The 16,305-nt window shown below is 47.5% G+C and overlaps 1 protein-coding gene across 2 annotated transcripts in view; it reads left to right on the forward strand.

Annotated features, from left to right (window-relative positions):
- Positions 1-16,305, forward strand: part of mars1 (methionyl-tRNA synthetase 1) — an 80,387-nt gene that overhangs the window by 2,979 nt on the left and 61,103 nt on the right. For both annotated transcript variants that reach the window (XM_055918096.1, XM_055918097.1), the window contains exons 2-5: positions 4,186-4,276; positions 11,289-11,367; positions 12,734-12,865; positions 13,566-13,641. In XM_055918096.1, the coding sequence (XP_055774071.1) occupies positions 4,186-4,276; positions 11,289-11,367; positions 12,734-12,865; positions 13,566-13,641 (378 nt within the window). The remainder of the gene's footprint in view (positions 1-4,185; positions 4,277-11,288; positions 11,368-12,733; positions 12,866-13,565; positions 13,642-16,305) is intronic.

The following is a 16,305-nucleotide window of genomic DNA, read 5'->3' on the forward strand; positions in this document are numbered from 1 at the left end:
CCGATGCCGATTATTGGAGGACCAAAAATAGCCGATGCCGATTTTTACAATTTATTTGTAATAATGACAATTACAACAATACTGAATGAACACTTATTTTAACTTAATATAATACATCAACTATATCAATTTAGCCTCAAATAAACAATGAAACATGTTCAATTTGGTTTAAATAATGCAAAATTAAAGTGTTGGAGAAGAAAGTAAAAGTGCAATATGTGCCATGTAAGAAAGCTAACGTTTAAGTTCCTTGCTCAGAACATGAGAACATATGAAAGCTGGTGGTTCCTTTTAACATGAGTCATTAATATTCCCAGGTAAGAAGTTTGAGGTTGAGGTTATTATAGGAATTATAGGACTATTTCTCTCTATACCATTTGTATTTCATATACCTTTGACTATTGGATGTTCTTATAGGCACTTTAGTATTGCCAGTGTAACAGTATAGCTTCCGTCCCTCTCCTCGCCCCTACCTGGGCTCGAACCAGGAACACATCGACAACAGCCACCCTCGAAGCATCGTTACAACTACTCCAAGTCTCAGAGCGAGTGACGTCACCGATTGAAACGCTATCCGCTAACTAGCTAGCCATTTCACATCGGTTACACCAGCCTAATCTCGAGTTGATAGGCTTGAAGTCATAAACAGCTCAATGCTTGAAGCATTGCGAAGAGCTGCTGGCAAAACGCACGAAAGTGCTGTTTGAATGAATGCTTACGAGCATGCTGGTGCCTACCATTGCTCAGTCAGACTGCTCTATCAAATCATAGACTTAATTATAACATAATAACACACAGAAATATGAGCCTTAGGTCATTAATATGGTCGAATCCGGAAACGATCATCTCGAAAACAAAACGTTTATTCTTTCAGTGAAATACGGAACCATTCCGTATTTTATCTAACGGGTGGCATCCATAAGTCTAAATATTCCTGTTACATTGCACAACTTTCAATGTTATGTCATAATTACGTAAAATTCTGGCAAATTAGTTCGCAACGAGCCAGGCGGCCCAAACTGTTGCATATACCCTGACTCTGCGTGCAATGAACGCAAGAGAAGTGACACAATTTCACCTAGTTAATATTGCCTGCTAACCTGGATTTCTTTTAGCTAAATATGCAGGTTTAAAAATATACTAATGTGTATTGATCATAAAGGCCTTGATGTTTATGGTTAGGTACACGTTGGAGCAACGACAGTCCTTTTTCACGAATGCGCACTGCAACGATTATATGCAACGCAGGACACGCTAGATAAACTAGTAATATCATCAACCATGTGTAGTTATAACTAGTGATTATGATTGATTGATTGATTGTTTTTTTATAAGATACGTTTAATGCTAGCTAGTAACTTACCTTGGCTTCTTACTGCATTCGCGTAACAGGCAGGCTCGGAGTGCAATGTAAGGTGTCGTGGAAAATTGCAAGATGATGTTATAATGCTTGTAAGATGATGTTATAATGTTTGTAAGATGATGTTATAATGCTTGTATTACATTATAATAGTTGTTACATTCGACAGAATAGAGTATTGTGTGTGTTCCACTGAGGATGGGCCTCTATGAGATAGCACTGACAGAGGAGATTTATGATGTCTTTGGGTGATAAAACCTAAAGAGCATTCCAGATAACATGAGGTAATGGTTCTGTTCTATGAAGTACCAGGAACGAGATTAGAACCTCGTCTGAGGGACCAAACTGAACGATAATTTATAGCGAATGTTATCTGGTTAACTGACTTGCCTAGTTAAATAAAGGTGTAAAAAAAATATATATAAAAAATTGGCCATTCCGATTAATCGGTCGACCTCTAGTAGAGATACTGGGGTGCAAAGGAGCAAGATAAATAAATAAATACAGTATGGGGATGAGGTAGGTAGATAGATGGGCTGTTTACAGATGGGCTATGTACAGGTGCAGTGATCTGTGAGCTGCTCTGACAGCTGGTGCTTAAAGCTAGTGAGGGAGATATGGGTCTCCAGTTTCAGAGATTTTTGCAGTTCGTTCCAGTCATTGGCAGCAGAGAACTGGAAGGAAAGACGACCAAAGGAGGAAATGGCTTTGGGGGTGACCAGTGAGAGATACCTGCTTGAGCGCGTGCTACGAGTGGGTGCTGCTATGGATTACACAGTAATGTTTTTATTGTAAGGGAAAGTGAAAAAAGGCAATAGACCTACGTTGTAGGACTTTGTAGAATTATACAAAACATTTGCAAATGCAACGTTTGGTAACAGAATGACGGAACAAACCATCATTCTCTTACCAAACTCTGCAGCTGCATTGTTCTTCCATTGTTTTGGTAAAACAAATCAGTGGAAATTGTTCAAAGTAGTCCTTGTGCATAGAGTTGTATGGTTTGTTTAACTTTGCAATCATTGTTTTTTTTTTTACATACATTTTAAAATGAAAAGTCTGAGTCTCAGCATCATTCTGTTGCCGTGGAAATGCCCTTATGTCATAACTGCCAAGCCAGCAGTACACAGCAAGGTTACCATGTGTATTCCCCAAAGCAGAAGGTGCCTCCTATGTTGGACGATAGAGATACATCTCTGTGGTTGGGTCCTAATGTTGCAATCATAATACCTGCTCTCTCTGTCTCTCTGTCTCTCGATGTCTCTCTCTCTCTGCCTCTCTGTCTCTCTCTGTCTCTGTCTCTCGATCTCTCGATCTCTCTGTCTCTCTGTCTCTCGATGTCTCTCTCTCTCTCTCTCTCTCTCTCTCTGTCTCTCTGTCTCTCTGTCTCTCTGTCTCTCGATCTCTCTGTCTCTCTCTGTCTCTCTCTGTCTCTCTGTCTCTGGATCTCTTTGTCTCTTTGTCTCTTTGTCTCTTTGTCTCTTTGTCTCTCTGTCTCTCTATCTCTCTGTCTCTCTCTGTCTCTCTGTATCTCTCTGTCTCTCTCTCTGTCTCTGTCTCTCTGTCTCTCTGTCTCTGTCTCTCTGTCTCTGTCTCTCGATCTCTCGATCTCTCGATCTCTCTGTCTCTCGATCTCTCTGTCTCTCGATCTCTCGATCTCTCTGTCTCTCTGTCTCTCGAGCTCTTTCTCTGAAGCTTCTCCATGATTGAGCTGCTCCATGAGCTGATTGTTTTGTAGCTTGTGGCTGAACTGTCAAGCTATGTGATCTGATCCTCCTGAGCTCAGCTGTGATGATATAGACTGACAGGGCTCTCTTTCATACAGTCCAGCCTGTCCACCCAAACATCTTTCGCTGTGGGGTCCTTGTGAGCTGTTCGATTATATAGGGAGAATCTCGATTTTTATTTAACCTTTATTTAACTAGGCAAGTCAGTTAAGAACAAATTCTTATTTTCAATGACGGACTAGGAACAGTGGGTTAACTGCCTTGTTCTGAGGCAGAACAACATATTTTTACCTTGTCAGCTCGGGGATTCAATCTAGCAACCTTTCGGTTCCTGACTGGCCCAACGCTCTAACCACTAGGCCACCTGCCGCCCTCGCGTCCAATATCTTCGCCGCCTCCTCAAAACCCATTGGACGAGAAAGCCAGAGGTCCCTCCCCTCTGACCTTCTCATAAATGAGTTTTGAGAAGGAGTCGAGGAGAGAGGACGCGAGGAGAATGCAATCGAGATGCTCCCATAGACAGACAGACAGACACACACACACTGACAGAAAGGACAAACTGGGACTTGGTCAGACAAGAATGTCTAGTCCTCTCTCTCTAGTCCTCTGTCTATCCAGGGAGCCCTAACAGACACATTAAGCTAGCTAGTAGCTACCACACAGATTATTGCCAATCATCCTCGGTCTTACCCGTCCATAGACTGTGTAACAATAGGACTTATCGGATTGAGTTCTGATTAGTTTTCAGATTAAAATGAATTCAAAGAATTGATGATGACGACTGAATATGTGACCAATGATCCCTTTAAACCTTTAAGATCCACTTTCAATTTTTAACCCTCCAAAGGACATTTCTTTGTGATACGTTTCAGGGGGGGAAAAACAACTCCATTACTTTACTACCTGGTTTAAGGGCAACTTCACGAAACGTGGTTGATAGCGAATATGTTGGTGGACTCTGTTAACTCTTACCTGTACTTTGATGGTGGGTGAGGTGAGGCTTCCTTACTATGTAAAGTGTTTTGGGTGTATAGAAAAGTACAATCTATTATTATTAATGAGCTGTAGGCTAACGGTTGTATGTTGTTGTGTTTACAGAGAGAGTGGTACCCTACCTCAGCCGTCCAGCCCTGCCTGCCCTGCTCCTCCCCAGTGGAACATACCTCTTCAGCCCCAACTCCATCTGCCAGTCAGTACCCCTGCTCTACCATCGATGCTAACTTACTATGTCATTCCTCCATTATATAGCCTCAGACATTTACACTTTTACTCTCTAGGCAGTCCTAAAGATCGGAATGGATATGATCTAATCAAATGTTATTTGTCACATGTGCCGAATACAACAGGTGAAAGACCTTACCGTGTAATGCTTACTTACAAGCCCTTAACCAGTTCAATAAAAAGAGTTAAGAAAATTGTACAAAATAAACTAAAGTAAAAAATGTAATAAAAGTAACACAATAAAATAATAATAACGAGGCTATATACAGGGTGTTACGGTACCGAGTCAATGTGGAGGCTCTATACAGGGTGTTACGGTACAGAGTCAATGTGGAGGCTAAATACAGGGTGTTACGGTACAGAGTCAATGTGGAGGCTCTATACAGGGTGTTACGGTACCGAGTCAATGTGGAGGCTCTATACAGGGTGTTACGGTACCGAGTCAATGTGGAGGCTCTATACAGGGTGTTACGGTACCGAGTCAATGTGGAGGCTCTATACAGGGTGTTACGGTACAGAGTCAATGTGGAGGCTCTATACAGGGTGTTACGGTACCGAGTCAATGTGGAGGCTCTATACAGGGTGTTACGGTACCGAGTCAATGTGGAGGCTCTATACAGGGTGTTACGGTACAGAGTCAATGTGGAGGCTATATACAGGGTGTTACGGTACAGAGTCAATGTGGAGGCTCTATACAGGGTGTTACGGTACAGAGTCAATGTGGAGGCTATATACAGGGTGTTACGGTACCGAGTCAATGTGGAGGCTATATACAGGGTGTTACGGTACAGAGTCAATGTGGAGGCTCTATACAGGGTGTTACGGTACAGAGTCAATGTGGAGGCTATATACAGGGGATATAGGTACCGAGTCAATGTGGAGGCTCTATACAGGGTGTTACGGTACCGAGTCAATGTGGAGGCTCTATACAGGGTGTTACGGTACAGAGTCAATGTGGAGGCTCTATACAGGGTGTTACGGTACCGAGTCAATGTGGAGGCTCTATACAGGGTGTTACGGTACCGAGTCAATGTGGAGGCTCTATACAGGGTGTTACGGTACAGAGTCAATGTGGAGGCTATATACAGGGTGTTACGGTACAGAGTCAATGTGGAGGCTCTATACAGGGTGTTACGGTACAGAGTCAATGTGGAGGCTATATACAGGGTGTTACGGTACCGAGTCAATGTGGAGGCTATATACAGGGTGTTACGGTACAGAGTCAATGTGGAGGCTCTATACAGGGTGTTACGGTACAGAGTCAATGTGGAGGCTATATACAGGGTGTTACGGTACAGAGTCAATGTGGAGGCTCTATACAGGGTGTTACGGTACCGAGTCAATGTGGAGGCTATATACAGGGTGTTACGGTACCGAGTCAATGTGGAGGTTATATACAGGGTGTTACGGTACCGAGTCAATGTGGAGGCTATATACAGGGTGTTACGGTACCGAGTCAATGTGGAGGCTCTATACAGGGTGTTACGGTACCGAGTCAATGTGGAGGCTATATACAGGGTGTTACGGTACCGAGTCAATGTGGAGGCTCTATACAGGGTGTTACGGTACAGAGTCAATGTGGAGGCTATATACAGGGGATATAGGTACCGAGTCAATGTGGAGGCTATATACAGGGTGTTACGGTACCGAGTCAATGTGGAGGCTATATACAGGGTGTTACGGTACAGAGTCAATATGGAGGCTATATACAGGGTGTTACGGTACCGAGTCAATGTGGAGGCTCTATACAGGGTGTTACGGTACCGAGTCAATGTGGAGGCTCTATACAGGGTGTTACGATACAGAGTCAATGTGGAGGCTATATACAGGGTGTTACGGTACAGAGTCAATGTGGAGGCTATATACAGGGGGTACTGGTACAGAGTCAATGTGGAGGCTCTATACAGGGTGTTACGGTACCGAGTCAATGTGGAGGCTCTATACAGGGTGTTACGGTACCGAGTCAATGTGGAGGCTCTATACAGGGTGTTACGGTACCGAGTCAATGTGGAGGCTCTATACAGGGTGTTACGGTACCGAGTCAATGTGGAGGCTATATACAGGGTGTTACGGTACCGAGTCAATGTGGAGGCTCTATACAGGGTGTTACGGTACAGAGTCAATGTGGAGGCTATATACAGGGGATATAGGTACCGAGTCAATGTGGAGGCTATATACAGGGTGTTACGGTACCGAGTCAATGTGGAGGCTATATACAGGGTGTTACGGTACAGAGTCAATATGGAGGCTATATACAGGGTGTTACGGTACCGAGTCAATGTGGAGGCTCTATACAGGGTGTTACGGTACCGAGTCAATGTGGAGGCTATATACAGGGTGTTACGGTACCGAGTCAATGTGAAGGCTCTATACAGGGTGTTACGGTACCGAGTCAATGTGAAGGCTCTATACAGGGTGTTACGGTACCGAGTCAATGTGGAGGCTATATACAGGGTGTTACGGTACCGAGTCAATGTGGAGGCTCTATACAGGGTGTTACGGTACCGAGTCAATGTGGAGGCTCTATACAGGGTGTTACGGTACCGAGTCAATGTGGAGGCTCTATACAGGGTGTTACGGTACCGAGTCAATGTGGAGGCTCTATACAGGGTGTTACGGTACCGAGTCAATGTGGAGGCTCTATACAGGGTGTTACGGTACCGAGTCAATGTGGAGGCTCTATACAGGGTGTTACGGTACCGAGTCAATGTGGAGGCTCTATACAGGGTGTTACGGTACCGAGTCAATGTGGAGGCTCTATACAGGGTGTTACGGTACCGAGTCAATGTGGAGGCTATATACAGGGTGTTACGGTACCGAGTCAATGTGGAGGCTCTATACAGGGTGTTACGGTACCGAGTCAATGTGGAGGCTCTATACAGGGTGTTACGGTACCGAGTCAATGTGGAGGCTCTATACAGGGTGTTACGGTACCGAGTCAATGTGGAGGCTCTATACAGGGTGTTACGGTACCGAGTCAATGTGGAGGCTCTATACAGGGTGTTACGGTACCGAGTCAATGTGGAGTTCCTATACAGGGTGTTACGGTACCGAGTCAATGTGGAGGCTCTATACAGGGTGTTACGGTACAGAGTCAATGTGGAGGCTCTATACAGGGTGTTACGGTACAGAGTCAATGTGGAGGCTATATACAGGGTGTTACGGTACCGAGTCAATGTGGAGGCTATATACAGGGTGTTACGGTACCGAGTCAATGTGGAGGCTCTATACAGGGTGTTACGGTACCGAGTCAATGTGGAGGCTCTATACAGGGTGTTACGGTACAGAGTCAATGTGGAGGCTCTATACAGGGTGTTACGGTACAGAGTCAATGTGGAGGCTATATACAGGGTGTTACGGTACCGAGTCAATGTGAAGGCTATATACAGGGTGTTACGGTACCGAGTCAATGTGGAGGCTCTATACAGGGTGTTACGGTACCGAGTCAATGTGGAGGCTCTATACAGGGTGTTACGGTACCGAGTCAATGTGGAGGCTCTATACAGGGTGTTACGGTACCGAGTCAATGTGGAGGCTCTATACAGGGTGTTACGGTACCGAGTCAATGTGGAGGCTCTATACAGGGTGTTACGGTACCGAGTCAATGTGGAGGCTCTATACAGGGTGTTACGGTACCGAGTCAATGTGGAGGCTCTATACAGGGTGTTACGGTACCGAGTCAATGTGGAGGCTCTATACAGGGTGTTACGGTACCGAGTCAATGTGGAGGCTCTATACAGGGTGTTACGGTACAGAGTCAATGTGGAGGCTATATACAGGGTGTTACGGTACCGAGTCAATGTGGAGGCTATATACAGGGTGTTACGGTACCGAGTCAATGTGGAGGCTCTATACAGGGTGTTACGGTACCGAGTCAATGTGGAGGCTCTATACAGGGTGTTACGGTACCGAGTCAATGTGGAGGCTATATACAGGGTGTTACGGTACTGAGTCAATGTGGAGGCTATATACAGGGGGTACCGGTACTGAGTCAATGTGGAGGCTATATACAGGGGGTACCGGTACAGAGTCAATGTGGAGGCTATATACAGGGGGTACCGGTACTGAGTCAATGTGGAGGCTATATACAGGGGGTACCGGTACAGAGTCAATGTGGAGGCTATATACAGGGGGTACAGGTACAGAGTCAATGTGGAGGCTATATACAGGGGGTACCGGTACCGGGTCAATGTGGAGGCTATATACAAGTGGTACCGGTACAGAGTCAATGTGGAGGCTATATACAGGGGGTACTGGTACCGGGTCAATGTGGAGGCAATATACAGGGGGTACCGGTACCGAGTCAATGTGCAGGGAGTACAGGTTAGTGGATGTAATTTTTACACGTAGGTAGGGGTAAAGTGACGAGGCATAGATAATAAACAGCGAGTAGCAGCAGTGTAAAAACAAAGGGGGGAGTCCAGGTGGCCATTTTGATGAATTGTTCAGCAGTCTTATGGCTTGAGAGTAGAAGCTGTTAAGGAACCTTTTGGACCTAGACTTGGCGCTACGGTACTGCTTGCCGTGGGGTAGCAGAGAGAACAGTCTATTACTTCGGTGACTGGAGTCTTTTGGGCTTTCCTCTGACACCGCCTAGTATATAGGTCCTGGATGGCAGGAAGTTTGGCCCCAGTGTTGTACTGGGCTGTACGCACTACCCTCTGTAGCGCCTTACGGTCGGAGGCCGAGCAGTTGCCATACCAGCCGGTGATGCAACCGGTCAGGATGCTCTCGATGGTGCAGCTGTAGAACTTTTTGAGGATCTGGGGACCCATGCCAAATCTTTTCAGTCTCCTGAGGGGGAAAGGCGTTGTTTTGCCCTCTTCACGACTGTCTTGGTGTGTTTGGACCATGATATTATTGGTGATGTGGACACCAAGGAACTTGAAACTCTCGATCCGCTCCACTACAGCCCCGTCGACGTGAATGGGGGCGTGTTCGGCCTTGCTTTTCCTGTAGTCCACGATCATCTCCTTAGTCTTGCTCACATTGAGGGAGAAGTTGTTGTCCTGGCACCACACTGCCAGGTCTCTGACCTCCTTCCTGTAGGCTGTCTCGTCGGTGATCAGGCCTACCACCGTTTTGTCGTCAGGAAACTTAATGATGGTGTTGGAGCCGTGCTTGGCCACACAGTCTCGGGTGAACAGGGAGTACAGGAGGGGACTAAGCACACACCCCTGAGGGGCCCCCGTGTTGAGGATCAGCCTGACAGATGTCTTGTTACCTACCCTCACCATCTGGGGGCGGCCCGTCAGGAAGTCCAGGATCCAGTTGCAGAGGAAGGTGTTTAGTCCCAGGGCCCTTAGCTTAGTGATGAGCTTCATGGTCACTATGGTGTTGAACGCTGAGCTGTAGTCAATGAACAGCATTCTCACATAGGTGTTCCTTTTGTCCAGATGGGAAAGGGCAGTGTGGAGTGCGATTGAAATTGCGTCATGTGAATTGGAGCGGGTACAGGGTTTCCGGGTTGATGGTGTTGATGTGAGCCATGACCAGCCTTTCAAAGCACTTCATGGCTAATAGACGTGAGTGCTAAGGGTCGGTAGTCATTTAGGCAGGTTACCTTTGCTTTTTGGGGTACAGGAACTATGGTGGTCTGCTTGAAACATGTAGGTATCACAGACTTGGTCAGGGAGAGGTTGAAAATGTCAGTGGAGACACTTGCCAGTTGGTACATGCGTGCTTTGAGGACACGTCCTGGTAATCCATCTAGGCCTTGTGAATGTTGACCTGTATAAAGACCTGTATAAATGTCTTGCTCACATCGGCTACAGAGAGCGTTATCACACAGTTGTCCGGAACAGCTGGTGTTCTCATGCATGCTTCAGTGTTGCTTGCCTCGAAGCGAGCATAAAAGGCATTTAGGCCATCTGGTAGGCTCGTGTCACTGGGCAGCTTGCGGCTGGGTTTCCCTTTGTAGTCTGTAATAGTTTTCAAGCCCTGTCACGTCCGACGAGCGTCAGCCGGTGTAGTAGGATTCAATCTTAGACCTGTATTGACGCTTTTTCTGTTTGATGGTTCGTCTGAGGGCATAGTAAGATTTCTTATAAGATTCCATATTAGTGTCCGGCTCCTTGAAAGCGGCAGCTCTAGCTTTTAGCTTGGTGTGGATGTTGCCTGTAATCCATGGCTTCTGGTTGGGATATGTACGTACGGTCACTGTGGGGACGACGTCGATGCACTTATTGATGGAGCCGGTGACTGAGGTGGTATACTCTTCAATGCCATTGGATGAATCCCGGAAAATATTCCAGTCTGTGCTAGCAAATCAGCCCTGTAGCATAGCATCCGCGTCATCAGACCACTTCCATTTTGAGCGAGTCACTGGTACTTCCTGCTTTAGTTTTTGCTTGTAAGCAGGAATCAGGAGGATAGATTTATGGTCAGATTTGTTAAATGGAGGGCAAGGGAGAGCTTTGTACTCCTCTCTGTGTGGAGTGAAGGTGTTTTTTTTCTTCCTCTGTTTGCACATGTAACATCCTGGTAGAAATGAGTTAAAACAGATTAAAATTTGCCTGCGTTAAAGTCCCCGACCACTAGGAGCGCCACTTCTGGATGGGCATTTTCTTGTTTGCTTATGGCTTTATACAGCTCGTTGAGTGCGGTCTTAGTGCCAGCATCGGTTTGTGGCGATAAATAGACGGCTACGAAAAATAGAGATGAAAACTCTCTTGGTAGATAGTGTGGTCTACTGCTTATCATGAGATACTCTACCTCAGGCGAGCAATACCTTGAAACTTCCTTAATATTAGACATCACGCACCAGCCGGTATTGACAAAGAGACAGACACCACCACCCCTCGTCTTACCGGACGTAGCTGTTCTGTCTTGCCGATGCACAGAAAACCCAGCCAACTGTATATGATCTGTATCGTCGTTAAGCCAACTGATTTAAAGCTGTAGCTGTGTGATTAGCTGGTCTGTGTCGTTGTAGAGATTCCTCAGTCATCCAGTCTTTTAATCCATGTGTCCTTCCTTAGATACCTGACAGAGGTGAATGGACAGGAATCCAGTGATATCGTCAACCAGTGGCTGGAATGGGAAGCTACAGAACTACAGGTAAGAATGTCTGATAAATCATCAGCCATGATGCGCCCATCCATAGTGACTTCCTGGAAATCCTCAGCCATGATACTGTCATCCATTGTGACTTCCTGGAAATCATCAGCCACGATGCTCTCATCCATAGTGACTTCCTGGAAATCATCAGCCACGATGCTCGCATCCATAGTTACTTCCTGGAAATCATCAGCCACGATGCTCTCATCCATAGTGACTTCCTGGAAATCATCAGCCACGATGCTCTCATTCGTAGCGACTTCCTGGAAATCATCAGCCATGATGCTCCCATCCATTTGGACTTCCTGGAAATCATCAGCCACAATGCTCCCATCCATTTTGACTTCCTGGAAATCATCAGCCGCGGTGCTCCCATTCGTAGTGACTTCCTGGAAATCATCAGCCACGATGCTCCCATCCATAGTGACTTCCTGGACATCATCAGCCATGATGCTCCCATCCATAGTGACTTCCTGGAAATCATCAGCCATGATGCGCCCATCCATAGTGACTTCCTGGAAATCATCAGCCATGATGCGCCCATCCATAGTGACTTCCTGGAAATCATCAGCCATGATGCGCCCATCCATAGTGACTTCCTGGAAATCATCAGCCACGATGCTTCCATCCATAGTGACTTCCTGGAAATCATCAGCCACGATGCTTCCATCCATAGTGACTTCCTGGAAATCATCAGCCATGATGCTCCCATTCGCAGTGACTTTCTGGAAGTGTACAATAAATAAATAAATATACCATGTAAATTAATTGAACATATAGACAAATCACATTCTGTTTTAATCTTTGCAATTGGTGTCTTAACACCAATTGCAAACAATTGGTGTTCTTTATTTTATTTATTTTTTACTTTTTACTCCTTTATCTTCCCAAATTTCATGATATCCAATTGGTTGTTTCAGTCTTTAACTCCCGTATGGACTCAGGAGAGGCGAAGTCTGAGAGCCATGCGTCCTCTGGAAACACGACCGTGCCAAGCAGCACTGCTTCTTGACACACTGCTCGCTTAACCCGGAAGCCAGCCGCACCAATGTCTCTGAGGAAACACCATACACCTGGCGACCGTGTTGGAGTCACAGGAGTCGCTAGAGCGCGATGGGACAAGGACATCCCGGACGGCCAAACCCTCCCCTAACACGGAATATTTTGCCCCGCCTCATGGGTCTCCCGGTCGCGGCCAGCTGCGACACAGTCCGGGATCGAACCCGGGTCTGTAGTGACGGCTCAAGCACTGCGATGCTGTGCCTTAGACCACTGTGCCACTTCCGGAGGCCCTAACGCTTGTTCTGTGTTGTACAGGTGTTTGTTTTATATTCTATAGTATGAATAAAGTTATTCTTGTCTCCAGCCTGCAGTGATGCAGGCCCTTCACATGGTGGTGCTGCAGGGAAAAGGAGCAGAAACCACCAGGGTTCTACAGGGACCTCTCAGCTACCTGGACCAGAGCCTGAGCAAGAGGACCACGCTGTTCCTCACTGCTGTACGACAACACACACACCTTTACAACTCAACACACACACCTTTACAACTCAACACACACACACCTTTACAACTCAACACACACACACCTTTACAACTCAACACACACACACCTTTACAACTCAACACACACACACCTTTACAACTCAACACACACACCTTTACAACTCAACACACACACACCTTTACAACTCAACACACACACACCTTTACAACGCACACACACACACACCTTTACAACTCAACACACACACCTTTACAACACACACACACACACACACACACACACACACACACACACACACACACACACACACACACACACACACACACACACACACCAACACAACACAACACACACACACACACTAAACAACTAAACAAACACACACGCACACACACATACACACACACACACACACACACACACACACACACACACACACACACACACACACACACACACACACACACACACACACACACACACACACACACACACACACACACACACACACACACCTTCACAACTCAACACACACGCCTTTAAATCCAATTGGAAAACACACATGAATGTCAAATATAGTGTAATTAACTTCTGCTTGTATGTTACTGTGAAGTGCTTACTGACAATAGTTGTTGTGAAAAGGTCTTTCTGAAATACATGTGAATGATTGGTTGAACTGGGCTGTGTGTTTTAGGAGATGGTTTCAGTGGCAGACGTGGTTCTGTGGGCAGCTCTGTACCCCATCCTGTCTGACAGCAGTCTGGTATCAGGTGAGTGATACGTAAAAAGAGAAAAATAGCATTTGATCTAGTTTAGGTGTTATACAGTGGTGGAAAAAGTACCCAATTGTCATATTTGAGTAAAAGTAAAGATACTTCATTGGAAATTATTCAAGTGAAAGTCACCCAGTAAAATACTACCTGAGTAAAAGTCTAAAAGTATCTGGTTTTAAATGTATCAAAAGTAAAAGCGTAAATAATTTCAAATGTCTTATATTAAGCAAACCAGATGGCAGCGTCTTGTTTTATTGACGGACAGCCAAGGGGGACACTCCAACACTGACATCATTTACAAACAAAGCATGTGTGTTTAGTGAGTCTGCCAGATCAGAGGCATGTTCTTTTTTTATTTTATTTTTTATTTAACTAGGCAAGTCAGTTAAGAACACATTTTTTTTTATTTACAATGACTGTCTACCGGGGAACATTGGGTTAACTGACTTGTTCAGGGGCAGGACAACAGATTTTTACCTTGTCAGCTCGGGGATTCGGCCTAGCAACCGTTCTGTTACTAGTCCAACACTCTAACTACTAGGCTACCTGCCGCCCCTACACTCTAACCACTAGATTACCTGCCGCCCCTACACTCTAACCACTGGGCTACCTGCCGCCCCTACACTCTAACCACTAGACTTCCTGCGACCCCTACACTCTAACCACTAGGCTACCTGCCGCCCCTACACTCTAACCACTAGGCTACCTGCCGCCCCTACACTCTAACCACTAGGCTACCTGCCGCCCCTACACTCTAACCACTAGGCTACCTGCCGCCCCTACACTCTAACCACTAGACTTCCTGCCGCCCCTACACTCTAACCACTGGGCTACCTGCCGCCCCTACACTCTAACCACTGGGCTACCTGCCGCCCCTACACTCTAACCACTAGGCCACTACCTGCCGCCCCTACACTCTAACCACTAGGCTACCTGCCGCCCCTACACTCTAACCACTAGGCTACCTGCCGCCCCTACACTCTAACCACTGGGCTACCTGCCACCTCTACACTCTAACCACTAGACTACCTGCCGCCCCTACACTCTAACCACTGGGCTACCTGCCGCCCCTACACTCTAACCACTAGGCCACTACCTGCCGCCCCTACACTCTAACCACTAGGCTACCTGCCGCCCCTACACTCTAACCACTAGGCTACCTGCCACCCCTACACTCTAACCACTGGGCTACCTGCCACCTCTACACTCTATCCACTGGACTACCTGCCGCCCCTACACTCTAACCACTAGGCCACTACCTGCCGCCCCTACACTCTAACCACTAGGCCACTACCTGCCGCCCCTACACTCTAACCACTAGGCCACTACCTGCCGCCCCTACACTCTAACCACTAGGCCACTACCTGCCGCCCCTACACTCTAACCACTAGGCCACTACCTGCCGCCCCTACACTCTAACCACTAGGCCACTACCTGCCGCCCCTACACTCTAACCACTAGGCTACCTGCCGCCCCTACACTCTAACCACTAGGCTACCTGCCACCCCTACACTCTAACCACTGGGCTACCTGCCACCTCTACACTCTATCCACTGGGCTACCTGCCACCTCTACACTCTAACCACTAGACTACCTGCCGCCCCTACACTCTAACCACTGGGCTACCTGCCACCCCTACACTCTAACCACTGGGCTACCTGCCACCCCTACACTCTAACCACTGGGCTACCTGCCGCCCCTACACTCTAACCACTGGGCTACCTGCCGCCCCTACACTCTAACCACTGGGCTACCTGCCACCACTACACTCTAACCACTAGGCCACCTGCCGCCCCTACACTCTAACCACTAGACTACCTGCCGGCCCTACACTCTAACCACTAGGCCACCTACTACCCCTACACTCTAACCGCTTGGCCACCTGCTACCCCTACACTCTAACAACTAGGCCACTACCTGCCGCCCCTACACTCTAACCACTAGACTACCTGCCGCCCCTACACTCTAACCACTGGGCCACCTGCCGCCCCTACACTCTAACCACTAGACTACCTGCCGCCCCTACACTCTATCCACTAGGCCACCTGCCGCCCCTACACTCTAACCACTAGACTACCTGCCGTCCCTACACTCTAACCACTAGGCTACCTGCCGCCCCTACACTCTAACCACTAGGCCACCTGCCGCCCCTACACTCTAACCACTAGACTACCTGCCGTCCCTACACTCTAACCACTAGGCCACCTGCCGCCCCTACACTCTAACCACTAGGCCACTACCTGCCGCCCCTACACTCTAACCACTAGGCCACTACCTGCCGCCCCTACACTCTAACCACTAGGCCACTACCTGCCGCCCCTACACTCTAACCACTAGGCCACTACCTGCCGCCCCTACACTCTAACCACTAGGCCACTACCTGCCGCCCCTACACTCTAACCACTAGGCCACTACCTGCCGCCCCTCCACTCTAACCACTAGACTACCTGCCGCCCCTACACTCTAACCACTAGGCCACCTGCCGCCCCTACACTCTAACCACTAGACTACCTGCCGCCCCTACACTCTAACCACTAGGCTACCTGCCGCCCCTACACTCTAACCACTAGGCCACTACCTGCCGCCCCTACACTCTAACCACTAGACTACCTGCCGCCCCTACACTCTAACCACTAGGCTACCTGCCGCCCCTACACTCTA

The sequence above is a fragment of the Salvelinus fontinalis genome, chromosome 3, assembly GCF_029448725.1.
Source record: "Salvelinus fontinalis isolate EN_2023a chromosome 3, ASM2944872v1, whole genome shotgun sequence".
Taxonomy (NCBI): domain Eukaryota; kingdom Metazoa; phylum Chordata; class Actinopteri; order Salmoniformes; family Salmonidae; genus Salvelinus; species Salvelinus fontinalis.